Source organism: Chiloscyllium plagiosum, unplaced genomic scaffold (assembly GCF_037043375.1).
Source record: "Chiloscyllium plagiosum isolate Xiang-an unplaced genomic scaffold, Cpla_swu_hap1 HiC_scaffold_39, whole genome shotgun sequence".
NCBI classification, from domain to species: Eukaryota; Metazoa; Chordata; class Chondrichthyes; order Orectolobiformes; family Hemiscylliidae; genus Chiloscyllium; species Chiloscyllium plagiosum.
In genome coordinates, this window is record NW_028270177.1 from 37,027,200 (window position 1) to 37,054,583 (window position 27,384).

A 27,384-nucleotide genomic window follows, 5' to 3' on the forward strand; every position below is an offset into this window, starting at 1 on the left:
GTCTTTATAAATCCGATAGAGAATGTAGTGTCCTACGACCAGTGGGGGTATCTTCCGTCAGTAATATTTATCATTTGCTACATGATGAAGTATCGGGAGATATGGATAATCTGCTTAAAACATGGGATCAGGATCTGGGACTAGAAATCTCCACAGAAACGTGGAATGATATCTGGGAAAATGCTAGAAGAATTACTATTTGTAACAGAACCCAGGCTATCCAGCTGAAGATACTTCATAGGGCCCATATAGCACCGGTTCGATTGGCAAAATTTAAGGCAGGAGCATCTCCAATGTGTCCTAAATGCAAAATAGAGGTGGGCACTCTTGTACATTGCTTATGGACCTGTCATAAGATCCGTGGATATTGGACTAAAGTAGCAAGTACCCTGACAGAAATTTTAGGAACGGAAATAAAAGTGGACCCCGTATCTCTCCTCTTGGGCTTTTCGAACTTTCCCTCCCTGGACACGTACGGGAAGAGACTATTTTCTATTCTTTCTTTCTGTGCAAGGAAAAATATTTTGATGAACTGGGTGGCGGAGGGCCCCCCTGGACTTTCAAATTGGCACAGACTAATTATGGAATGTATTCCCCTTGACTTCCTTACAAATATGGTGCACCGAAAGACCGAATTATTTTATAAAATATGGCAGCCCTTTTTGAATTACATAAATACAGATATTTCGGCTATCCTAACAAGGGCTTTTATTTAATTGAGACTACAAACCTGGCTGGTCCGCGGCCCCTCGGGGGAGGAATCCCGCACGAATACGGGTTTTATCATATCTGATGTTAACACATCCCGAGCATGTAAGAGACTTAAATATACACCCTGGTTAGTTGTAGGTTAGATTAGTAGATAGTTGAGTTTTGTCTGTTTGTTTTTTTTTGTTGTTTTGTTTTTTTTTGTCAAATTTTGGCTATTGTATATTGGAGCTAATTGTATATCAATGTTTATATCTGAGAGTTTTGTTTATTTTTGTAAACTTGTAAAAATGTTAAATTTCTAATAAAAATATCTATAAAAAAAATAGGAGGGGCAGTTGGAGTGTTCAGCCACAGCGTGGTGGGGTTGGTTGGTGGAACCAACTATCAGACCAAAGGGGTAGCCATGGGCACCTGCATGGACCACAGCTATGCCTGCCTCTGTCTGGTACATGGAACAGTTCCTCTTCCATAGCTACACTGCCACCATTACACATCTTGCCCTCCATTTCGTTGATGACTATTGTTAACATGTTGTACTCCCATGTGGAGCAAGAACAGTTCAGTGTTTACTGTGGACGACAAGATGGAAGGTGGAAAATGGGGAATGAGATGGTGATATCTTGAAAATTCTCAATATTAAAGAGCAGGTGGTCCTAGATGGCTGAAACCACATCCCCTGTTCTAGATGAGAGAGCACAGTCGAACAAATTCACCTCAAAGAATAGAACAAGAGTAATCAATATTCCAAATGGGGTTCTCAGCATTTGACTGAGCAGATACCTTTCCAGACATTTAGTTTGATGGTTTAGGGACAGGATAACATTCAGCCCATCAGTTTGAAAACTGAATACTGTAGATTTCAGTATTCCGAGGGAAAACAGGACACTGACAACAGGACTGGCCACACACCGGGAGATGGTAACATTGGGAATGCACCTGGACACTGCTGAAGAGAATCTAAACAGACTGGACACACCAGCTGTTCCTCCCTCAGACACTGCCACATCTGAGCAGTTCTTCCAGCACATTCTGCAAACAGTGATTTAATCAGAATGGAAAGCCCCTTTCCAAGGTGGTCATCAATCCCCTGTACTCCCTGGAAGCAGCAAACATATCTTGCATAACCCAATCAGAAAGCTCAGTTCAGGGATTGGAGAGGCTCAACTCAGGGATGGTTTAAACCAAGAATGATGAAACAAACCAGGCCCAGAGAGAAGACACCATGAATCACTGCTTTATTGACTATTCCAATCACCAGTTGATGGGTGTTTGCTTGTGTCTCCTGTACAGGAACAAGGCCAGCAATGAAGCAGAGATCAGACAGACAGCTGTCACAGTCAGGACTACCATCAAAACCAGCTCTGACTCCACACCTACAAAACAAGGAGAAACCAATGGTTACAGAGGGAAAACAGGGACAGAAAGGGAAACTAGCAGGCAGCCAACTCACCGCTTGGAGACCTCTCCTGCAACTTTCCGCCACCCTCAGTCAGGGGCTGAGTTGGCAGGTTGGTCAGCTCAGTATCCAGGATGATCAGGGGGCCAAGTGAGGCCTCCCCCTCCCACTTCAATCCAGCTTCACTCTCTGCAACATCAAACATTCCAGTCAGAGAGGGGGGAGTGGGGTGAGGATTCCCAACATCTAGAGGTTCAATGTCCTACCACGTTCAGCACCAAGGTCTCTCCTTCCTCTGAAAGGGATCAGGATCTCTCTTGTGCTCCCACAATTCCCCACATGGCAACAGGCACAAATGTCACTGTCTGACTCCTCCAATGGGGTCCAACTAAACAAGAGAAACAGCCCATCAACCACATGGTGCATCACCTCTCCCAACAACATCCCTGAGGGACAGGGAGAGGGAACTTACATATTCTGCAGCTTCTGGAAAGTACAAGCTTTATTCCTGGAATCTCCCTGATCCACTGCAGCAACTCTCAGGTGACAGGTGATGAACATCTGAGGGACACAGAACAAGTCAGTGTTTAGTGACTCCCTCCCAAGGGTGGAGAAGCACATCAGCAGCTTCCTCTTACCAAGGATCGCTCATCTCCATAGAAACGGAAGGCATCCAGGTCAAACCGGAGCTTGTCCGGCTCCCGCCCGTCTCTCAGCAACACAAAGGTTGAAAAGGAGTCCTCAGCTTTGCTGTCCAGGAGGCAACTGCAGATGGACAAAGGGCCATGAAGTGAATGGAGTGAAGCCATTGAGATGGGAGCAGCTGGAGAAAGCAGAGAGCTCCTTACCCATTGTAGTCAATGATGCTGTATCTCAGGGTGGAGTCCTTGTCTGGGCTCAGTGTAGCTACACAGCGATCAATGTACAGCTTCAGGGGCATGTGGTTGGCCATTGAAACCGATGCCTCAATGTGAATGAGGTCTCCCAGGGAGTAGACAGTGGAAGTGCGCTCGGTCAGCCAGTCACCTGAAGTACAGCAAGACAAGGGTTGGAGCCAGTGGGTACAACTCCGAGAGAGACACCAGGACATCCCTCCCCAGCCACCCATCACATACCATTCATTAGACGCAGGGAAAATGACAGTTGCCCTTCTCCAGACCTGGTGGAGCTGAATGGGATCCAGGTGGGCTTGATGGGATTGCTGCTCACATTGCCCTTCCTGGGGGAAGGAGACAGGGCAGCCATTTTAGGACAGTGTCAGACAACAACAGCGGGGGATTGTACTGACAATCGAGTAAAGAGTCTCACCTCAAATAACGACATTCAATGGGAACAACAGCACCATTGGTTCTCACAATGACAGATCCAGGATAGTTTGGGATGTGGGTCAGATGGGTTGTGTAGACCAGGAAATCTTCAGTCATCTGAAAGACAAGGTTAAAGAATGAGAGGCTGATCTGAAATGAGAAGGATCTACAGTGTTTACAATGACACCGTCCCATTGTGACAACACTTTAGGGAGCACGACAGGCTCAGGGCCAGGAGACTGCTTTCCCACACCAAGCTGGAGAGACCAGTATTCAAGTGCAAGAGTTCAGGGGTTAGTCATTTAGGATCAACTTAATGTATTACATAATGCCAAATATCAGGATGGGAATTCCTGATGCAAATGTTGGTTAAAGAGATGTGTTGGGCTCCCAGGCAGAGTTAGAGATAAATATTGATGGAACAGGGACATGGTGATTAGCACTGCTGCCTCACAGCACCAGAGACCCAGGTTCAATTCCCACCTCAGGCAACTGAGTTTGCTCCTTCTCCCTGTGTCTGCGTGGGTTTCCTCCCACAATCCCAAAAATGTGCAGGTTAGGTGAATTGGCCATGCTAAATTGCTCCGAATGTTAGGTGAAGGGGTAAATGTAGGGGAATGGGTCTGGGTGCGTCACCCTTCAACATGGACTTGTTGGGCTAAAGGGCCTGTTGTTTCCACACTATGTAAATCTAATTTTAAAAAATGGTGATTGTTAACACAGGAACAAGGCTGCAGGGATCTTTCCGACATCAACTCTCGATGTTATCAGGAAACCTCCAGATTGTGAGCAGAGATTGCTAGCAGAATACCGAGAGATTAATAGCAAGGAGACACAAGAGTGGAGGAAACAACAATTTACTAGTATTAAATAAAAGACTTTTACCAACAGGTCAAATGTAGAGCTCAAGGAGGAGAGTCAGTTTATTCATAAAATAGGCCCCAGTGGGAGGGAATCAAGTCAATTTGCCTTATGGGAATGGAACTACTTTCCCCTCAAACTAGCCACACGCCATGCTGCGATGAGTTATGTTCCTGTGACCTCACTATTGGAGAAAAGAATCACTATCAAAAAAAGAAATCACACTTTAGAAGGTCACAACCAAATTTGGAGAATGTTCATAGTATCAAAACATCACACACAAATCACCACATGATACCCAATTCATACTGACAAAACATACATTGTAACAGAACAACCCCTGTAATCAGGGGATTCTAAACCAATGAGAATGGGAGCACAAGGCTAGAGATAGAGAACAGTTCAGGTACAGACAATCCAGGAGAGGAATCTGGACTGAGGATTTGAGAAAGCAGGAGAATGGTCCTTCTCAAGATTAATGGTCTCTCAGCCAGGAACCTTCTGCAGCCCAAGCTTCCAGCAAGTGTAGACAACCCCCATTACCTGTAATCTGCTGCCACACTCATGCAGCCCATAGTCAAAGAGGACAGTCTGGTTCTCAGGGTAGACCCTGGTTGGACGACAACCTGCTGTCCCCAAGGTCAGGTCAGCAGCTTTAATCAGGTGCTTGGTTCCAAATAAATCCAGCTGGGCCCTGACCAGCAGGTTGTGCTCTCCACACTGCACCATCACAGTCTGCAGTGGGGACACACTCCCAACCTCAGACATTCGGAAACTAGAACCAATAGGACCCCCATGAGGAGGCACTCTCTCAGGAACAGGGCTGGCTCTCACTATTGTCCATGGAAAGCTCTGGCTCAGAAACTGTTGCCATGTTTCAGAGCAACAAACAGCTCCAACTAACACCAACAGAGGGAACAAGCCCCTCACTACACAATCACCCATGATCCTAAACAACTCAACCATCCCCACACACCCCCAACCAGCTCCTTTTATACACACAACCTGCACTCACCTGACACCAATGTGACCAGACGCTGCAACATTGAACCAATCAACCAGCCCCAATCTCTACAATTTCCACCAATGACTGAACTCATTGAGTTATTACCAGGAGGGCCTATTTCATTTGGACCAATAGGAGTGGCTGTGAGCTGCTGTGCTGTCACCTGACTGAATTCAGCTCCACAAGGTCTCATGGTGAAGGCCCCATGGATAGAGGTGGGTGCCGCAGGGAGTCGAGTGCATCATTTCTCCCTCCAACTCTATTTTGATTTAGTCCCTACCCTCCCCTTCACTGTTTTGATCACACAGCACTGTCCCTTGCTGTGAAGGGCAGTGTTTGTCACTGGCCACCCGGGTGTTTTCCTATCTCCCTGGTGGTGGAAATTGAATAAAGATTCGTGCACTTTGTGTCTTTCACTGTGTCTCACCCCTGCACACACACACCATGGGTGCTGGGGATAAAATAAGCACTACCGCATTTAGGTGGTAGTGTGGGGATTAAATTAAAAGAAAAAAAAACAGGAGTATTCCCCCAGCCATTCGTATTCCTGGAAAGGCTGGGGGGAGGGACCCAAAAAAAAAAAAAAATGGATAGAGGTGGGCGCCGCAGGGAGTCGAGTGCATCATTTCTCCCTCCAATTCTATTTTGATTTAGTCCCTACCCTCCCCTTCACTGTTTTGATCACACAGCACTGCCCACTGATGTGAAGGGCAGTGTTTGTCACTGGCCACCCGGGTGTTCTCCTATCTTCCTGGTGGTGGAAATTGAATAAAGATTCTGTGCACTTTGTGTCTTTCACTGTGTCTCACACCTGCGCACACACACACCATGGGTGCTGGGGATAAAATAAGCACTACCGCACTTAGGTGGTAGTGTGGGGGTTAAAAAAAGAAAGGGGGGGGAAAAAAAAAATACACAGGAGGGAGCACTTTGTGTCTAAGAAAAAGAAAAAGAAAAAAAAGAAAAAGAAAAAAAAACACAGGAGGGAGCACTTTGTGAAAAAAAAAGGCCCCATGGATACAAGTAGCTCATTGATCCAGGGGGGTGTCTGCTGGGTCCTGCCTCCCTCCCTCACCCGAGGGACTGATAGTGAGACCCACGGAGAGATTGTCTGAGGATGGCGTTTGGGTAGAACAAAGGGATTGACCTTATACTACACCTCCCCCTGTAAGTGTTTGATGGAGTCAATATGGAAGATGCATTATTCTGTATGTTAACTTGTCATGTCCCGGTCTGGGGAGTGTTTGATCGGGACAATGCAGGGAGAGCTTTACTTTCAATTTCCTTTTCATTCATAGACTCGAGGCAGTTTTACTCTGTATTTCACCGCGTGCTGTCTCTGTCCTGGGGGCCTTTGATGGGGACAGCTTACCTTCCAGTTTTCAAGAAAAGAGGAAGATTTTGTTTCAGTTGGAAAGAGTAGAATCTTTTACTCTGTTTCTAACTCAGGGATGTCCCTGGATTGAAAGTGTTTGATGTAGACAGTGTAGCTATACATTTAGTTCAAAGGTGTAGAGACAGCTGTCTGTTCAGTGACAATGAGCAGAGGAAGCTCATGTATCGTGTCCCACACTGACCTTGCTCTGGTGGAGTTTGTTGGGGGATGGTGTTGAGGGAGAAAGTGAGGACTGCAGATTCTGGAGGTCACAGTCAAAGTGTGTGGCCCTGGAAAAGCACAGCAGGTCATGCAGCATCTGAGGAGCAGGAGAGTTGGTTTCGGGTATAAGCCCTTCATCAGGATTGTGGATTGGGAAAGGGGGCTTAGAGATAAATAGAAGGTTAGGGGTGGGGGCAAGGAAGCTCGGATTGCGATAGATAGATGCCTTGGGGATGGGGGCAAGGCAGCTGGGTTGGTGATGGGTAGATGCAGGTGTGGGGTGTTCAGAGAATTTTACATTCACTCTAAAAGGGAAGATGGGGCAGCATGGTGGCACATTGGTTAGCACTACACCAGGGACATGGGTTCAATTCCAGTCTCGGGCACCTCTCTGTGTGGAGTTTGCACACTCTCCTTGTGTCTGTGTGGGATTACTCTGGGTGCTCTGGTTTCCTGCCACTGTCTAAAGATGTGCAGGTTCGGTGGATTGGCCATGCAAACTTTCCTCAGGGATGTGTAAGTTAGATGCATTAGTGAGGGGACATGTAGAGTAATAGGGGAGTAGGGGAGGGGAATGAGTCTGGGTGGGTTATCTTTCAGAAGGTCAGTGTGGACTTGTTGGGCCAAATGGCCTGTTTCCATTTTGTAGGGATTGTATGATTCTAGATAAAGATGGATAAATCCCTAGGAGCTAATCAGGTGTCCCTTCGATCTCGGAGAAGCTAGGGAAATGATTACTGGGCCCCTTACTGAGATATTTCTATCATTGATAGTTGCACGTGAGGTGCTGGAAGATTGGAGGTTGGCTAACACATTGTCATGATTTAAGAAAGTTGCTAAGGAAAAGCCAGGGAATATAGACCGGTCAGCCTGACATCAGTGGTGGGCAAGTTGTTGGAGGGAATCCCAGGGATAGGATTCACATGTATTTGGTAAACCAAAGACTGATTATGGATAGTTAGCATGGCTTTGTGCGTGGGAAATCATGTGTCATGTACTTGATTGAGTTTTTTGAAGAAGTAACAAAGAGGATTGATGAGGGCAGAGTAGTGGGCATGATTGATATGAATTTCAGTAAGGCATTCAACAAGGTTCCTCATGGATGACTGGTCAGCAAGTTAGATCTCATAGAATACAGAGATTTGGATACAGAACTGGCTGGAAAGTAGAAAACATAGGGTAGTGGTGGAGGATGGCTTTTCAGAGTGGAGGTCTGTGACCAATGGTGTGCCATAAGGATCGGTGCTGGGTCCACTACTTTTCATCATTTGTATAGATGATTTGAATGTTAACATAGGAAGTATCGTTAGTAAGTTTGCAGATGACACCAAAATTGGTGGTGTAGTGGAGAGCGAAGGAGGTGACCATGATCCAATGTGATTGGGTCATGTCGATTTCACCAGTTTCCTCATTTCCCCTCCTCCCAGCTCTACCCCATCCCATTTATCTTGAGGGCATCCCCTCATTCCTGATGAAGAGCTTGTGCATGAAGCATTGTCTCTCTTGTTCCTCAGATGCTGCCTGACCGGCTGTACCTTTCCAGCAACTCACTTTCTGACTCTGATCTCCAGCATCTGCAGTCCTCACTTTCTCCCAACTGAGCACGTGCACGTGTATGAGGTGTTACGTATTGGGAAGTCACATCAAGGTAGGAGTTTCATGATGAATGTTCAGGCCTTAAGTAGTGTAGTGGAACAGAGGGACCTTGGAGTTCAGGTGTATGGTTCTCTGAAAGTGGAGTCACGGGTAGACAGGGCAGTGAAGGAGGCTTTTGACACACTGGCCTTCATCAGTCAGGGCATTGAGTAGAGATGTTGGGAAGTTATGTTGCAATTATACAGAATGGTGACAAGGCCTGCACTTGGAGTATTGTGTTCAGCTTTGGTCACCTTGCTGTAGGAAAGATTTTATTAAACAGGATAGAGTGCAGAAGGAATTTACAAGGATGTTGCCAGGACTCCGGGTCTGAGTTGGAGTGAGAAGTGACACAAGCTCAGACATTTTTCTTTAGAGCAAAGGAGCCTGGGGTAGGAATCTTATGGAAGTGTAAAAGATCAAGAAAGGCATGGATGGGATGAATGTGCTCAGTCTTTTTCCCCAGGGTTGAGGAGTCAAGGACTAGAGGGCACCAGTTTAAGGTTAGAGGGGAGAGAATGAATGGGAATTGAGGGGCAATGATTTCACACACATGGAGGTCCGCATATGGAATAGGAAGCGAGCAGAGGTGGTTGAGGCAGGTACATAAACAACGTTCAAAGTGCATTTGGACAAATTCATGGATAGGAAAGGATTAGAAGGCTGTGGGACACGTACAGGGAAATGGGGTTACTGGGGATGGACATTTTCATAGGCAAGGACCAATTTGCCAAGGGGAGGAGGTTCCACAATTTCCCCACCCTCAATGATGGGGGAACCCAGCACAAAGGATAAGGCTGAAGCATTTGCAACAACCTGCAGCCAGTAATCTCCAAAGGGACAATCCATTGTAGTCCCCAGCATCACCGATACCTGTCTTCAGTCAGTACTATTGACTCCATGTGACAGAGAAACAGCTGCAGACATTGGATACTGTGACGCCAATGCACCCTGACTAACATTGTGGGAATAAGGTGAAAGAGCTGTGATCCTGAATGTGCCGTGTCCCTATCCATTCTGTTCCAGTACAGCTACAACTGCAGCATCTACCTGGAAATGGAGAAAATTGCTGTTAGAAACGAAAATCGCTTCTCAATAATCGCTCTAGACAAATTCAGGAAAACAAAGTTTTATTAACAAGTCAAGTCTGCAGAGTCGGGCACCCTTAAAGAAAAGGCGCGCTGAGGCTTACAAAGTCTCCATTATATATAGCACAAGTCCCTCCTCTCCTTGGCTCCAACAAACCATAAGGTTCACATTCTTAACAACATGATTATTTTTATCACAAAGTCTGCAACAAAAGGCTCCAGAGTCTCCAAAGTTTGTTGTTTTTCTCACCCTGTAGTCTTATCAGTCAAAGGCTTTAATCTGAAACAGATGTCTCAAGTCGTTCCCCCATCCTGGAGTCTTATCAGTCAAGGACTCATCCTTCCCTGCTGTGTGAATGGCTTCATTAATCAAGAGCCTGCTTGTTTTTACTATCGCTCACAAATTGTCAGCATTCTGCACAATTTAAACTACTCTACTTTTGAGTATATAAAATGGTTGTTAGAAAAGAAACAAAGTTTTGTCTTTTATTATAGATCAGTCTGTGGTCCAGGCACATCTTAAAGTTTAAACCGAAATTACCTCTCACAATTCCACCCTTTTCTTCTTTAAGATGTGCCTGACCCAGATAAGCCCCCCTTCCCCTCAAGGGCCCGGGAAATCCTTGGTCTTTCGCAGCAACATCACTTTAAGTTCCCGTGTCCCATGTTGTGGAACCACCACTGCCTGGAGTCGGGAAATATTTTTCTGAATTAAAAACTTAATCTTAGGGAGTTAGGCAGGGTAATACGAGAAGAAGAATCATGCCTCCCCCAACCACCAGCAACGCCGTGCGCCACCAGCTACCACCTAGGAGACCATCCCACCATCCGATGTCACTAAGAGGACGCCAAGATTGTACTGGCACATGGGCCAATCTCCGAATTTCATCGGAAATTTTCAAAACCGCTTTACCATTATCGTCAATTTCTAGACAGCAGTTTGTCAGGTTAAATTTCCCGCACACACCCCCCTCCGAGGCCAACAGATAATCCAAGGCAAGTCGGTTTTGATATATAGCAGCCCTCATCTGATCCTGCTGCTGAGCCAACAGCTCTAGGGCCAGGGCAGTCCGGTTAGTAATGACCTCTACGACTGCTTGGAGCCTGATAATTCGGTTTAGCATATAGATAGGAGTGCGATATCCCCATGATCCGTCCTGTGCCCAAGTAGCCGGCCCATAGTATTCAATAATCCGGGCCGGTGGCCACTCATCCCCCCAATCACCGACTTGGATATCCCTTGGCGACCTACGCAGGGAGTCAAAGAGTTTAACTCCCAAATCATCGCCTTCCTCCCGGGGTAATAGGAAGAACGCAGGTCGTATTAGACCCAGGAAGCATACCCCAGCCCATCCCATGGGCAGTTTGGAGTATGCCTGATTACCGCATATCCAAAATAGGCCATCTGGAGCAGGCCCTCCCTGCCTCACAACGTCATCCCACAACTCCTTTACCTCAGGGACGCCCTCATAAGGACCAGGACCACTGCAATTCCAGTATTCGGATTGTTGACCCCGTGGCAGAGTCTGGACAGGATTATTCCAGCATTGATTCCCCTGACAACCACCATTCCACACTCTTTTCATGCCATCGGAAGGGTCAGCACTTAGCTCGTAAGAGGAGGAATCAGAACGTAACCGAATGCAATTTTGATGATCTCGGTTTGCAATGTACCAAGCAATATTCTCAGGCCACCATACTCGCGTGGTTGCATCCAATATATTCTGACAGGGGCTAATCCCTACCTTCACGGTCCCCTTGCCTTCAATACAGAACTGGCCCTCAGGGCTGTTTGTCAGTCTCCACCCCTGGCTTTTTCTGTCGTTGTCATGAGTCCAAGTGGTTTGCAGCAATTCCCCTATGTCTAAGCTTTGACCAGTCCACGGCCATTGTTCCGACATATGCGGCCCCCCACAGACCCAGCAATTGCTAACATTTAAAACAGTGGCTATTCTAGAGGTGAGATCAATAAACAGGTTTTGTGTAACATCAGGGAGTTCAATCTGTCCTTCTACCTCTTCGTATACAGATGGCACTTTAGGGAGCATGACCGTTCCCTGACGGTCTTGCTCTTTCCCCAACCCCCGATCAGGGATCTGTATCTTGGTCTCCTTGACTCTGTCAACCTGCTCCCTGAGCAACACGGAGGATAGGTCCCACCTCCCAGTTTTGCTAATACACACCCAGCGGTCATTTATAGGGCATCCATGGATTTTGCCACCGTATCCTTTATTATATACCTGATAATAGGGTCTCCCATCCTCCCAACATTCGTGGCGTGCACTCACATCGTAACACCTATCGTCCACATAGGAATGGGACACAAATGATCCCGAATAGATTCGAATCCCAAGTCTTACTGTAGTTCGACATTTGTCACATCTCCCCTCACCCTCCCCCACATACAGGAGTAAACTGATCAATATCCCCACCAATACAGTCCAAGTAGAGTTCATTATTGCTGTCTTTTCAGTTTTACCGACAACGGCTTGTCCCCTTGCTCGCATGTCCAGGTGCTTTCTTCTTCAGGCGGAACGGGCCCCTTTATCCTTGATGCGTGGACCCACCCTTTTTCTTTCGTCCGAACAGCTGCCTCAGTTGTTAACAGAACCAGGAACGGTCCTTCCCACCGCGGCTGGAGCTTTTCGGCCTTCCAGGTCTTAACAAGTATCCAATCTCCGGGCTCCACCTTATGCAGGAGGAAGTCGAGCGGCGGAGTCTGAGCCAGGAGACCTTTCCTCCGGAGTTCTGCAAAAGAACGGGATAAGGCCAGTAAATAGGTTCGGATAAATACATCCCCCCCTTGTAGAGTGGGACATCCATCAACCTTACTCCAATACGGTAATCCGAAGAGCATTTCATAGGGGGAAACCCCGACATCTCGGCGAGGTGCCGTACGTATCCTCATTAGGGCAATGGGCAGGCACTTTGACCAGGGTAACTTAGTTTCTAACATCAGCTTAGTCAATTGGGTCTTGAGCGTGCCATTCATTCTCTCAACTCGACCCGAACTCTGAGGATGCCAGGGTGTGTGGAATTTCCATTGGATACCCAGGGCACTACAGATCAAATGGTGTAGCTTAGAAATAAAATGCGTCCCGCAATCGGAGTCAATAGATTCCATTATGCCATATCTCGGGATTATGTTCTCTAACAACAGTCGGGCCACGGTTGGTGCATCGTCTTTGGCAGTTGGGAAAGCCTCTACCCAGTGAGTGAAATGGTCTACTATTACTAGCAGATATTTCCATCTCTGTACTGGGGGTAATTCTGTAAAGTCGACTTGGATCCTCTGAAATGGCCTAATCGCTAGGGGCTGACTACCAGCTGGCATAGAACGCATGGCTTTCTGATTAATACGCCGGCAAGTGGGGCATCCGACTACCTCTTGTTGGGCTAATGTGTATATCCCCCTGCATACATAGTCTCTCAGGATTGTGTCACACATGGCTTGCACCCCCCAGTGGGTCTGATGGTGTAATCGGCGCAGAATACCCCGGGTGATCTGTTTGTTCAGTACTTGTCTCCCATCAGGAACCGTCCACTTCCCGTTAGTATCTAGCCGGGCACCCAATTGATCCATTTTATCAATCTCCCCCTGGGTGAAGACGGGTTGTTTAGCGAGCCCTTCCCTCAACGGTATTAACGTTAACAATTGGACGGATTTTTCGACCGCTGCCCGCTTGGCTTCCTCGTCTGCCAGCCGGTTTCCCACCGCTTCCGGTGTCGACCCCTTCTGGTGACCGGGTACATGGACTACTGCAAGTTCCGTAGGTAACGCCAGGGCTTCCAACATTAGGCTGATCATTTGTTCGTGAGCTAATTCTTTTCCCCGGGAAGTTATCAATCCTCGCTCTTTCCAGATTTTCCCGAAAGTATGAACGACTCCGTATGCATACTTTGAGTCAGTATATATGGTCCCCACTTTCCCTTCCAACAACTTCAGGGCCCTCTGGAGGGCGTACAACTCACAGGATTGGGCTGACCACTTCCCGGGCAGTCGTCCAGACTCAATCGTCCGTTTCGTTGCACCATCTATAACAGCATAGCCACTGTATCGTACTCCACTGATGCACCGGGAGGACCCGTCGATATACAGTTCCTGTCCCTCACCCAGCGGGGCTTCTTGCAGGTCCTCTCGGCTTTTGGTCTGCAAGTCCACAAATTCCACACAATCATGCTCCTGTTCCCCGTCTGCAGGACGTCCGTACAGAAACTGGGCTGGGTTGCAACTGAGACCTTTTGCAAAATTGAGATCGTTCCCGGTCATCAAAATCGTCTCATACTTTAGGATGCGAGAGTCTGTTAACCAGCGGTGAGCCTTTTGAGCCAGTATGGCACTAACCGAATGTGGGGAGTATACTGTGATCCTTCCTCCAAAGGTAAGTTTTCGGGCCTCTTCTACTAACATTGCCGTAGCTGCCACTGCCTGTATACAGGTCGGCCATCCACATGACACAGGGTCTAACATTTTTGACAAAAATGCAACCGGCTGACGTTTCCCTGCCCGCAGCTGAGTAAGCACACCCTGGGCAATTCCGCCGGCGCTATTAACATATAACTGGAACGGTTCCTTCAGGGTGGGTAAAGCCAATACCGGAGCTCGAATCAGTTTATTTTTAATAATATTAAATCGCTGCTCCTCCTCATCTGACCAGTCCACCTTTTGTCCTGCTTGTCCCAGTTTGTCGTACAAAAATTTTACTAAAGTGGTGTAACTTTCAATCCATATCCGGCAATACCCTACTAGTCCCAGGAATTGTCTGACTTCCTTCTTCGTCCTGGGTATTGGCATACCCGTAATTCCTGATATTCGTTCTGGCGTGATACGGCGGTGCCCCTTACTGACTTGATGGCCCAGATATCTTACTTCTCGCTCCACAAACTGGAGTTTTGTCCTGGAGACGCGTAGACCCTGTTTCCCCAGGAGGTTCAACAGGGCAACGGTGTCTGCTCGTACCTCCTCTTCTCTTGGTCCTGAGAGTAAGAGATCATCGACATATTGGAGCAATTGATTCTCCGCGTTACACTGAAATCCTCCTAAGATCTGCTCCAGTATTTGTCCAAACAAATTGGGTGACTCCGTGAATCCCTGCGGCAAGACCGTCCATCTTAACTGTCGCTTTCGTCCTGTGAAGGGATTCTCCCATTCAAAGGCAAAAAGGTTCCGACTTTCTTCGTCAAGGGGGCAACTCCAGAAAGCATCCTTCAGATCTATTACGCTGAACCATTCATGTTCGGGGGGAATTTTACTCATTAACGTGTAGGGATTAGGTACCACCGGGTATCTAGCCTGGACTACTTCATTCAACCCCCGCAGGTCTTGCACCAGCCTATATGTCCCGTCCGGCTTCCTCACAGGGAGTATTGGAGTATTGAAAGGGGACATGCATTCCTCCAGTAGTCCATCTGTGATTAATCTTTCTATCACAGGTTGTAACCCCTCCCGTCCTTCCATAGCAATCGGGTATTGTTTCCTTCTTACCGGGCCTCTTCCTGGTAACATGGTGATTTGGAGAGGTTTGATGTTTAGACCCCCTCTGTTCCCCTCTCGGTACCAAACTCCCGGGTCTATTTGTTGATCATCATCTTCGGTGAGGGCGAACAACCTTACCACCATTTCCCCGTTACTTGGTACCGTTCCGATCCCTAGTTTGACCTGCAAGTCTCTTCCTAACAAATTAAACCCCGCCGATGGCAGTAGAAGGAGGTCTCGTTTAGTAGTTCTGTTTTCATATCCAATTTCCACATCCTCCACCACTGGGACTTGTAATTTATGTCCTCCAATTCCAGATACCCCCATAACTTTTCCTCCTGCTCGGGTGCCGGGGGGTATTTGGATTATACTTGATCTTTCGGCTCCCGAGTCCACCATAAATGTGATCTCCGATCCTTGGGACCCTACTTTCAAGTTTACCAGGGGTTCCTGTCGATAATCCTTTTGCCCCAAGGGTAGGAACCCCCGACCTCCCTAATCTTCCTCCATCAGGGCGTATGACCTCACCTCCCGCTTGTAGCGGGAGCACTCCCGTTTAAAATGTCCCTCTTCATTACAATAGTAACATCTGAGTGTCCTCTTCGTTTCCCTGTCGCGGTCTCGCGTTCCTCCACTCTTCCTTTGTTCCGGCCATGGTTCTCTTTTCCTCTGCTCTTGCCACGACTCTCCCCTTTCCTGTTTCTGCCACGGCTCTCCCTTTTCCTTTCTTCCAGCTGTCATTTGTTGCACCGTTTGCATCATTATCTTTGTCGCCTTCCTTTGCTTCTCATCGTCCCTTCTCACAAACACCTTTTGCGCCTCTCGTAGTAATTCACTTAAAGATTTACTATCCCAATCATCCATTTTCTCTAACTTCTTTCGTATGTCCGGCCAGGCCTTTGATACAAACTCTACCCGTATGAGTTGTTGCCCCATGTCCGTCTCAGGGTCCACCCCAGCAAACTGCTGCAAGTTCTTCCTAATCCTGTCTAGGAAGTCCGTAGGGGTTTCCTCCGGGTTTTGATGATTACCAAAGGCCTTGGTAAAATTGTGCCCCTTCGGGGCTGCGTGTCTTATTCCTTTTATCCAATATTCCCGCATGTCTCTCATGTTGCGCCGTCCTCCCTCCGTGTTCTTATTCCACTCGGGGTCGGTGAGGGGAAACTTCTGCTCCCCTCCTTCTCCCCCCTCTCTCTCCCAGACCAAGAGCGCAGCTTGTCGTATCATCTGACGCTCCTGGCTAGAGAACAATGTTTTCATGATGGAACACATCTCTTCCCACGTGTAAGTATTCGGACCCAGGAACTGATCCAATTGTTCAGCAAGTCCCATGGGGTCCTCTAGTAGACCCTTCATCTCCCTCCTGAAATTCCGTACTTCAGTACTCGTCAAGGGAACGTTCACATATCCCGTCCTTCCTTCCTCGCCCCCCATGGGCACTTCCCGGAGTGGATTCATTCTTGCAATCGAGACAGGGTTTTGTCTGTGACCCTTTTCAGCTTGAGATCTGGTCTGTACCCCTGAGGTAGTTTGTGATTCCTCCCCATTTTCTTCCCCTTCCCCTGAATCGTCGTCACCCGAAGGAACATTTTGTGGGGCAGACGGGGTCACGTAGGGCGGTGGTAAGTGATCTAAAGGGTCCCATTCTTTCTGCCCTTTCGAGTCTTTATTAGTTACCTGCATTTGGCAAGATATCGTAACCGGCAGCCAACAAAGGGCATAATCACTTTCTTCCAGATTAACATCAGGTTTTGAATTGACATATAAAATGAGGGCTTGCCGGACCCAGTCTTCGTCAGTACCGAGTCTAGGCCACCACACTGAGTCGCCCTGAATAGGTTTCTGGGACCACTTTTGACAGTATTTTACCATCTTCCTTTTAGATTTTCCCTTTCTTCCACCCTGATCCCAATTATTTAGCATTTTCCCTAACGGACTATCGTCAGGTACCCCGGGGTATGTGTCATTGTCCCTGTTTAAGCCTACCTTTCCCTTAATCACCTTAGATCCCTTATTTCCCATTTCCGAGGACTTTGTATTTTTCCCGTGATAATCTATCACAATGTAGCCAATTCCCGGACCTTCAGTCCCGTGATCGCCCAGGTTCCTTTGCAGGCACCCCCGGTCTTTGGATTCCTGTGTCCTACGTCTCTGTGACACAAATCACAGGCACCCTGTAGATACACGTTCCTCCTCAAACACGGTCTCTGCAAATTCCCTCACAGGCGAGCCCCGGTCTCTAGATTCCGGAGTCCCACGTCTCTGTAGAAAAAAATCCACAGGCACCCCGTAGGTACACAGTCCTCCGGAAACACGGCCCCCGCAAGTTTTTTTCTTACCTGGGTTCGGTGCACCGAAATTACTCGATCGTTAACCGTCCCCACTGCCTCGGGTACACCCCTCCTTTGTTTTCCTGAGCCTCCCAGATATCACTCGCTCAAGCCGCGCGGGGCGACAAGCAAGGAATCAGGGACTGCTGAACTCAGCAGGGTGCACCTTCTCCGATATCCTTACTCAACTCCCCTTGCGGCCGGAGTGTTGATCCCGGACGAGCCCCCAAGTTGTTAAAAAACAAAAATCGCTTCTCAATAATCGCTCTAGACAAATTCAGGAAAACAAAGTTTTATTAACAAGTCAAGTCTGCAGAGTCGGGCACCCTTAAAGAAAAGGCGCGCTGAGGCTTACAAAGTCTCCATTATATATAGCACAAGTCCCTCCTCTCCTTGGCTCCAACAAGCCATAAGGTTCACATTCTTAAAAACATCATTATTTTTATCACAAAGTCTGCAACAAAAGGCTCCAGAGTCTCCAAAGTTTGTTGTTTTTCTCACCCTGTAGTCTTATCAGTCAAAGGCTTTAATCTGAAACAGATGTCTCAAGTCGTTCCCCCATCCTGGAGTCTTATCAGTCAAGGACTCATCCTTCCCTGCTGTGTGAATGGCTTCATTAATCAAGAGCCTGCTTGTTTTTACTATCGCTCACAAATTGTCAGCATTCTGCACAATTTAAACTACTCTACTTTTGAGTATATAAAATGGTTGTTAGAAAAGAAACAAAAGTTTTGTCTTTTATTATAGATCAGTCTGTGGTCCAGGCACATCTTAAAGTTTAAACCGAAATTACCTCTCACAATTGCCCAGTAGTGTCCTGTTGACAAAATGTGGGATAAATCCAACCTTGCCAATTACTCCCCCACCAATCCACTCTCAATCACAAGCAAAGTGTTGGAAAGTTTTGTCAACAGTGTTATCAAGGCACATGTCCTCCACACTAAACTGTTCACTGATGCTCAGTCGGTGTTCCACCAGGGCTACCCAGCTCCTGATCTCAGTACAGCTTGGTCCAAATGAGTAAAAGAGCTGAACTTAAGAGGGGAAGTGAGGGTGACTGCTTGAAGACCAAGGCAGAATTTGATTGAACAATTTACCAAGGAGTCCTCGGAAAATTGGACTCAGTGGGATTAGAAAAAGCTCTTTGCTGTTTGGAGTCCTGCCCTGCACAAAGAAAGATGGTTCTAGTTATCAATGTTCAATCACCACATTCCCAGGACATCTCTGCCAGAGTTCCTCAAGGTACTCTCTTAGACACAACCATGTCAACTGCTCCATCAAAGACCTTCCTTCCACCAGAATGTCAGAAGTGGGGATGTTTGCTCATGATTGCCCAATGTTCAGCCCCATTGACAACGTCACAGATACTGAAACAGCCCCTGTTCAAATGCAGCAAGACCTGAACAACATTCACATTCAGAACACACAACTGTCAGGCAATGACTGTCTCCAACAAGGGAAAATCTCACTGTCACACCATGACAGTCTCCATGACATTCCCATTGCTCAATCCCTCACTATTAACATCCTGTGGCTTCTCTGCCTCGGCTGGGATTTGTTGCCTGTCCCTAATTGCCCTTGATTTGATTGGTTTACTCAGCTATTTCAGAATCAGCGATATTGCTGTGGGTCTGGAGTCACATTTAGGCCAGACCAGGTCAAGATGGTAGATTCCCTTCCCTAATGGGAATTGTGAATGATAAAAGATTGGTTTCACAGTCACAATTACTAAGATTAGATATTCGCAAAAAAGATAGAACACAAAATCCATCAGCGACTACAATCAGATTGGAGACCCCAGCCTCAGATGATTAACCTGACCCACTGAATTCCTGTCTCAGTAACACTACCATTATGTCACTTGTTCCACCCACCTGTAGACAGAAGCCTGAGCCTGAGACAGATAGCTCAGTGATAGCCATTAGTGTCAAGGAATCAGGAGTTTAATTAACATAGAATCCCTGTAGTGTGGAAGCAGGCCGTTCAGTCCAATAAGTCCATACTGACCCTCTGAAAAGTAAGCCACCCAGACCCATCGCCTTACTTTACATTTACCCCTGACTAATGCACCAAACCTAATCATCCCTGAACACAATGGTCCATTTAGCATAGCCAGTTAACTTAACCTGCACATAGAGCCATAGAGATGTACAGCTTGGAAACAGATCCTTCGGTCCAACTCATCCATGCTGACCAGATATCCCAACCCAATCTAGTCCCACCTGCCAGCACCCAGCCCATATCCCTCCAAACCCTTCTTATTCATATACACATCCAAATGCCTTTTAAATGTTACAATTGTACCAGTCTCCACCACTTCCTCTGGCAGCTCATTCCATACAAGTACTACCCTCTGCGTGGAAACGTTGTCGCTAGGGCCTCCTTTATATCTTTCCCATCTCACCTTAAACCTATGCCCTCTAGTTCTGGACTCCCCACCCCAGGAAAAGACTTTGTCTATTTATCCTATCCATGCCCCTCATGATTTTATAAACTTCTATAAGGTCGCTCCAGGGAAAACAGTCCCATCCTATTCAGCCTCTCCCTGTAGCTCAAATCCACCAAAGCTGGCAACATCCTTGTAAATCTTTTCTGAACCCTTTCAAGTTTCACAACATCTTTGCGGTAGGAAGGAGACCAGAATTGCACGCAATATTCCAACAGTGGCCTAACCAATGTCCTGTACAGCCGCAACATGACCTCCCAACTCCTGTACTCAATACTCTGACCAAAAAAGGAAAGCATACCAAACGCCTTCTTCACTATCCTATTCTACCGAAGACTCCACTTTCAAGGAGCTATGAACTTGCACTCCAAGGTCTCTGTTCAGCAACACTCCCTCGGACTTTACCATTAAGTGTCTAAGTCCTGTTAAAATTTGCTTTGCCAAAATGCATCACCTCACATTTATCTAAATTATACTCCATCTGCCACTTCTCAGCCCATTGGCCCATCTGATCAAGATCCCGTTGCAATCTGAGGTAACCCTCTTTGCTGTCCACTACATCTCCAATTTTGGTGTCATATGCAAACTTACTAACTATACCTTGTATGCTCACATTCAAATCATTTATATAAATGACAAAAAGTAGAGGACCCACCACCGATCCTTGTGGCACTCCACTGGTCACAGGCCTCCAGTCTGAAAAACAACCCTCCACCACCCTCTGTCTTCTACCTTTGAGCCAGTTCTGTATCCAAATGGCGAGTTCTCCCTGTATTCCATGAGATCTAACTTTGCTAAACAGTCTCCCATGGGGAATCTTGTCAAACACCTCACTGAAGTCCATCTCAATCACATCTACTGCTCTGCCCTCATCAATCCTCTTTGTTACTTCTTCAAAAAACTCAATCAAGTTTGTGAGACATGATTTCCCACGCACAAAGCCATGTTGACTATTCCTAATCAGTCCTTGCCTTTCCAAATACATGTACGTCCTGTCCCTTAGGATTCTCCAACAACTTGCCTACCACCAACGTCAGGCTCACTGGTCTATCGTTCCTTGGCTTGTCCTTACCACCCTTCTTAAACAGTGGCACCACGTTAGCCAACCTTCAGTCTTCCAGCAACTCACCTGTGACTATTGAGGTTACAAGGTGTCCAGCAATCACTTCCCTAGCTTCCCACAAAATTCTGGGAAACACCTGATCAGGTCCTGGTGATTTATCCATTTCAAGACATCCAGCACTTCTTCCTCTGTCATATGGACATTTTTCAAGATGTCACCATCTATTTCCCTATATTCTGTATCATCCAAGTCCTTTTCCGCAGTACATACTGATGCAAAATATTCGTTTAGTATCTCCCCGGTCTCCTGCGGCTTCACACAAAGGTTGCCTTGCTGTACTTTGAGGGGCCCAGTTCTCTCCCTAGATACCCTTTTGTTCTTTATGTATTTGTAAAAACCCTTTGGATTCTCCTTAATTCTATTTGCCAAAGCTAGCTCATGTCCCCTTTTTGCCCTCCTGATTTCTCTCTTAAGTATACTCCTACCACCTTTATACTTTACAAAGGATTCATTGACCTATCCTGTCTATTCCTGACATATGCTTCCTTCTTTTTCTTAACCAAACCCTCAATTTCTTTAGTCATCCAGCATTCCCTACACCTACCAGCCCTCCCTTTCACCCTGACAGGAATATACTTTCTCTGGATTCGTGTTATCTCATTTCTGAAGGCTTCCCATTTTCCAGCCGTCCCTTTACCTGCAAACATCTGCCCCCAATCGGCTTTTGAAAGTTCTTGCCTAATACTGTCAAAATTGGCCTTTCTCCGATTTAGAACTTCAACATTTAGATATGGTCTATCCTTTTCCATCACTATTAAAAACTTAATAGAATTTTGGTCGCTGGCCCCAAAATGCTCTCCCACTGACACCTCAGTCACCTGCCCTGCCTTATTTCCCAAGAGTAGTCACGTTTTGCAACTTCTCTAGTCGGTTCATCGACATAATGAATCAACAAATTTTCTTCTACACACTTCAAAAATTCCTCTCCATCTAAACCCTTAACACTATGACAGTCTCAGTCTATGTTTGGCAAGTTAAAATCCCCTACCATAACTACCCTATTATTCTTACAGATAACTCAGATCTCCTTACAAGTTTGTTTCTCAATTTCCCTCTGACTATTGGGGGGTCTATAATACAATCCCAATGAGGTGATCATCCCTTTCTTATTTCTCAGTTCAACCCAAACAACTTCCCTGGATGTATTCCCAAGAATACCCTCCCAGAGTACAGCTGCAACGATATCCCTCGTCAAAAACATCACTCCCCCCCTCCTCTCTTGCCTCCCTTCCTGTCACGTTTGTATTGTGGAACTTCAAGCTGCCAGTCCAATCTATCACTGAGGCAGGTTTCTGTAATTGCTATGGTATCCCAGTCCCAAGTTCCTAACCACACCCTGAGTTCATCTGCTTTCCTGTTGTTAGTTGTTGTATTGTGGGAGGAACCCACACAGATGGAGGGAAAACTCCACACAGATCATTGGCCAATGATGGCATCGAACCCAGGTCCCTGGTGCAATGATGCAGTAATGCTAACCATTGCACGGCTATGCCGCCAGCGAGAATGCAAGAGAAATCTTCACAGAGTGTGTGGAAACACAGTTCATGTTTTGTGTTGAGTGTGACCTTTGAAAGGTTTACAGTATCTCTCCTCCAATGCTGCCAGACCATGTTGTTTTTCCCCCAGGATTGTGTGGTTTGCTTCAGATTTACAGGCTGCGCAGTATCTTGCTTTTAGTCCAGAGGGTAAATTCCTTCCAGAGTCTCCAGCATGTGACAGTACTGTCAATGTAAGAATTATATTTTGTCCTGGTTTTTGAAAAGAAACTTGGAGGCAAAGGCAGGTAACTGTCTATTAGTAACCAGTGAAGTAAACAGCTTATGAGGCCTTGGGGTTTGTTTAAGAAATTGGAATAAAAGAAGCAGCCTGAACGGGTGCAGTCCAGCTCTCAGAACCAGAATTAGTAGAGTTAGCTTTCAGTGGTTGTTTTGGAGCCTTGAAATGGAACTTATTTTCCCCCCCTCTCCAGGTTTATGCCATTATGACTACTGGTCCAGAGTCAAACCATGTGGTGCTGGAAAAGTACAGCCAGTCAGGCAGCATCTGAGGAACAGGGGAGTCAACATTTCAAGAATAAGCTCAGCATCAGGAATGTGGAAGGAGACTCCAAGGCAACAGACAGGTAAGTGGGAGGGAGTGGGGCTGGGTGAAAGGTAGCTGGGAATACAACAGGGAGATGAAGGTGGGGCTGCTGGTGATAGGTGAGAAAGATAGACATGGACAGTTCAGAAAGGACTGTGCTGAGTTAGCAAGTTGGATCTGGGATGGGAGGGGAAGAACACGAGATCAGAACTGGCAAAGTCCACATTGATCTCATCAGGTTGGAGGGTCCGAAAGATCCTAAAGGTGGAAGATGAGGTGTCCTTCCTCCAGTTGTGGGTGGCTAGAATTTGGTAGCAGAAGCAGTCTAGGACTTGCAGGTCCTTAGAATAGGAGGGGCAGTTGGAGCGTTCAGCCACAGGGTGGTGGGTGGAACCAACTGTCAAACCAAAGGGGCAGCCATGGGCACCTGCATGGACCACAGCTATGCCTGCCTCTGTCTGGTACATGGAACAGTTCCTCTTCCACAGCTACACTGCCACCATTACACATCTTGCCCTCCATTTCATTGATGACTATTGTTAACATGTTGTACTCCCATGTGGAGCAAGAACAGTTCAGTGTTTACTGTGGAGGACAATATGGAAGGTGGAAAATGGGGAACGAGATGGTGACATCTTGAAAATTTTCAATATTAAAGAGCAGGTAGTCCTAGATGGCTGAAACCACATCCCCTGTTCTAGATGAGAGAGCACAGTCAAACAAATTCACCTCAAAGAATAGAACAAGAGTAATCAATATTCCAAATGGGGTTCTCAGCATTTGACTGAGCAGATACCTTTCTGGACATTTAGTTTGATGGTTTAGGGACAGGATAACATTCAGCCCATCGGTTTGAAAACTGAATACTGTAGATTTCAGTATTCCGAGGGAAAACAGGACACTGACAACAGGACTGGCCACACGCCAGGAGATAGTAACATTGGGAACGCACCTGGACACTGCTGAAGAGAATCTAAACAGACTGGAAACACCAGCTGTTCCTCCCTCAGACACTGCCACATCGGAGCTGTTCTTCCAGCACATTCTGCAAACAGTGATTTAATCAGAATGGAAAGCCCCTTTCCAAGGTGGTCATCAATCCCCTGTACTCCCTGGAAGCAGCAAACATATCTTCCATAACCCAATCAGAAAGTTCAGTTCAGGGATTGGAGAGGCTCAACTCAGGGATTGTACCCAGGGATGGTTTAAACCAAGAATGATAAAACAAACCAGGTCCAGAGAGAAGACACCATGAATCACTGCTTTATTGACTATTCCAATCACCAGTTGATGGGTGTTTGCTTGTGTCTCCTGTACAGGAACAAGGCCAGCAATGAAGCAGAGATCAGATAGACAGCTGTCACAGTCAGGACCACCATCACAACCAGCTCTGACTCCACACCTACAAAACAAGGAGAAACCAATGGTTACGGAGGGAAAACAGGGACAGAAAGGGAAACAAGCAGGCAGCCAACTCACCGCTAGGAGACCTCTCCTGCAGCTTTCCGTCACCCTCAGTCAGGGGCTGAGTTGGCAGGTTGGTCAGCTCAGTATCCAGGATGGTCAGGGGGCCAAGTGAGGCCTCCCCCCTCCCACTTCAATCCAGCTTCACTCTCTGAAACATCAAACATCCCAGTCAAGGAAGGGGAGGGGGGGGTGAGGGGAGATCCCCAACATCTGGAGGGTCAATATCCTACCAGGTTCAGTACCAAGGTCTCTCCTTCCTCTGAAAGGGATCAGGATCTCTCTTGTGCTCCCACAATTCCCCACATGGCAACAGGCACAAATGTCACTGTCTGACTCCTCCAATGGGGTCCAGCTAAACAAGAGATACAGCCCATTAACCACATGGTGCATCACCTCTCCCAACAACATCCCTGAGGGACAGGGAGAGGGAACTTACATATTCTGCAGCTTCTGGAAAGTACAAGCTTTATTCCTGGAATCTCCCTGATCCACTGCAGCAACTCTCAGGTGACAGGTGATGAACATCTGAGGGACACAGAACAAGTCAGTGTTTAGTGACTCCCTCCCCAGGGTGGAGAAGCACATCAGCAGCTTCCTCTTACCAAGGATCGCTCATCGCCATAGAAACGGAAGGCATCCAGGTCAAACCGGAGCTTGTCCGGCTCCCGCACGTCTCTCGGCAACACAAAGGTTGAAGAGGAGTCCTCAGCTTTGCTGTCCAGGAGGCAACTGCAGATGGACAAAGGGCCATGAAGTGAATGGAGTGAAGCCATTGAGATGGGAGCAGCTGGAGAAAGCAGAGAGCTCCTTACCCATTGTAGTCAATGATGCTGTATCTCGGGGTGGAGTCCTTGTCTGGGCTCAGTGTAGCTACACAGCGATCAATGTACAGCTTCAGGGGCACATGGTTGGCCAGTGAAACCGATGCCTCAATGTGAATGAGGTCTCCCAGGGAGTAGACAGTGGAAGTGCGCTCTGTCAGCCAGTCACCTGAAGTACAGCAAGACAAGGGATGGAGCCAATGGGTACAACTCCAGAGAGACACCAGGAGATCCCTCCCCAGCCACCCATCACATACCATTCATTAGACGCAGGGAGAATGACAGATGCCCTTCTCCAGACCTGGTGGAGCTGAACGGGATCCAGGTGGGCTTGATGGGATTGCTGCTCACATTGCCCTTCCTGGGGGAAGGAGACAGGGCAGCCATTTTAGGACAGTGTCAGACAACAACAGCGGGGGATCGTACTGACAATCAAGTAAAGAGTCTCACCTCAAATAACGACATTCAATGGGAACAACAGCACCATTGGTTCTCACAATGACAGATCCAGGATAGTTTGGGATGTGGGTCAGGTGGGTTGTGTAGACCAGGAAATCTTCAGTCATCTGTAAGACACCAGGTTAAAGAATGAGAGGCTGATCTGAAATGAGAAGGATCTACAGTGTTTACAATGACACCGTCCCATTGTGACAACGCTTTAGGGAGCGCGACAGGCTCAGGGCCCAGGAGACTGCTTTCCCACACCAAGCTGGAGAGACCAGTATTCAAGTGCAAGAGTTCAGGGGTTAGTCATTTAGGATCAACTTAATGTATTACATAATGCCAAATATCAGGATGGGAATTCCTGATGCAAATGTTGGTTAAAGAGATGTGTTGGGCTCCCAGGCAGAGTTAGAGATAAATATTGATGGAACAGGGACATGGTGGTTAGCACTGCTGCCTCACAGCACCAGAGACCCAGGTTCAATTTCCACCTCAGGCAACTGAGTTTGCTCCTTCTCCCTGTGTCTGCGTGGGTTTCCTCCCACAATCCCAAAAATGTGCAGGTTAGGTGAATTGGCCATGCTAAATTGCCCCGAATGTTAGGTGAAGGGGTAAATGCAGGGGAATGGGTCTGGGTGCGTCACCCTTCAACATGGACTTGTTGGGCTGAAGGGCCTGTTGTTTCCACACTATGTAAATCTAATTTTAAAAAATGGTGATTGTTAACACAGGAACAAGGCTGCAGGGATCTTTCCAACATCAACTCTCGATGTTATCAGGAAACCTCCAGATTGTGAGCAGAGATTGCTAGCAGAATACCAAGAGATTAATAGCAAGGAGACACAAGAGTGGAGGAAACAACAATTTACTAGTATTAAATAAAAGACTTTTACCAACAGGTCAAATGTAGAGCTCAAGGAGGAGAGTCAGTTTATTCATAAAATAGCCCCCAGTGGGAGGGAATCAAGTCAATTTGTCTTATGGGAATGGAACTACTTTCCCCTCAAACTAGCCACACGCCATGCTGCGATGAGTTATGTTCCTGTGACCTCACCATTGGAGAAAAGAATCACTATCAAAAAAGAAATCACACTTTAGAAGGTCACAACCAAATTTGGAGAATGTTCATAGTATCAAAACATCACCCACAAATCACCACATGATACCCAATTCATACTGACAAAACACATTGTAATAGAACAACCCCTATCATCAGGGGATTCTAAACCAATGAGAATGGAGCACAAGGCTAGAGATAGAGAACAGTTCAGGTACAGACAATCCAGGAGAGGAACATGGACTGAGGATTTGAGAAAGCAGGAGAATGGTCCTTCTCAAGATTAATGATCTCTCAGCCAGGAACCTTCTGCAGCCCAAGCTTCCAGCAAGTGTAGACAACCCCCATTACCTGTAATCTGCTACCACACTCATGCAGCCCATAGTCAAAGAGGACAGTCTGGTTCTCAGGGTAGACCCTGGTTGGACGACATCCTGCTGTCCCCAGGGTCAGGTCAGCAGCTTTAATCAGGTGCCTGGTTCCAAATAAATCCAGCTGGGCCCTAACCAGCAGGTTGTGCTCTCCACACTGCACCAT

The 27,384-nt window shown here is 47.0% G+C and overlaps 2 protein-coding genes across 2 annotated transcripts; both read right to left on the reverse strand.

Moving 5' to 3' along the window:
* Positions 1-1,962: 1,962 nt before the first annotated feature.
* LOC148138660 (zona pellucida sperm-binding protein 3-like) lies at positions 1,963-27,384 on the reverse strand. Its single transcript, XM_087981223.1, has 9 exons — positions 27,199-27,384; positions 25,797-25,912; positions 25,604-25,707; positions 25,338-25,515; positions 25,128-25,254; positions 24,962-25,050; positions 24,756-24,877; positions 2,162-2,296; positions 1,963-2,084 (listed from the first exon to the last, which is right to left on the reverse strand). Exons 1-9 carry the CDS (start codon positions 27,382-27,384, stop codon positions 1,963-1,965), a joined length of 1,179 nt encoding a protein of 392 aa, XP_087837349.1.
* LOC148138661 (zona pellucida sperm-binding protein 3-like) lies at positions 2,728-5,043 on the reverse strand. The gene is made up of 5 exons (XM_087981197.1): positions 4,819-5,043; positions 3,416-3,531; positions 3,223-3,326; positions 2,956-3,133; positions 2,728-2,872 (listed from the first exon to the last, which is right to left on the reverse strand). The coding sequence occupies exons 1-5, from the start codon at positions 5,041-5,043 to the stop codon at positions 2,728-2,730; spliced, it is 768 nt and encodes a 255-aa protein (XP_087837323.1).

Excerpts from the sequence above, each read along its gene's own strand:
- LOC148138661 (XM_087981197.1), bottom strand. The coding sequence starts at position 5,043 with ATGTCTGAGGTTGGGAGTGTGTCCCCACTGCAGACTGTGATGGTGCAG. Across the intron at positions 3,532-4,818 it reads AGTGTGGCAGCAGATTACAG|ATGACTGAAGATTTCCTGGT; the intron begins GTAATGGGGGTT and ends CTTGTCTTTCAG. Across the intron at positions 2,873-2,955 it reads AGCATCATTGACTACAATGG|TTGCCTCCTGGACAGCAAAG; the intron begins GTAAGGAGCTCT and ends GTCCATCTGCAG.
- LOC148138660 (XM_087981223.1), bottom strand. The coding sequence starts at position 27,384 with ATGGTGCAGTGTGGAGAGCACAACCTGCTGGTTAGGGCCCAGCTGGAT. Across the intron at positions 25,051-25,127 it reads ATGGCGATGAGCGATCCTTG|ATGTTCATCACCTGTCACCT; the intron begins GTAAGAGGAAGC and ends TGTGTCCCTCAG. Across the intron at positions 2,297-24,755 it reads AGACCTTGGTACTGAACCTG|AGAGTGAAGCTGGATTGAAG; the intron begins GTAGGATATTGA and ends TTGATGTTGCAG.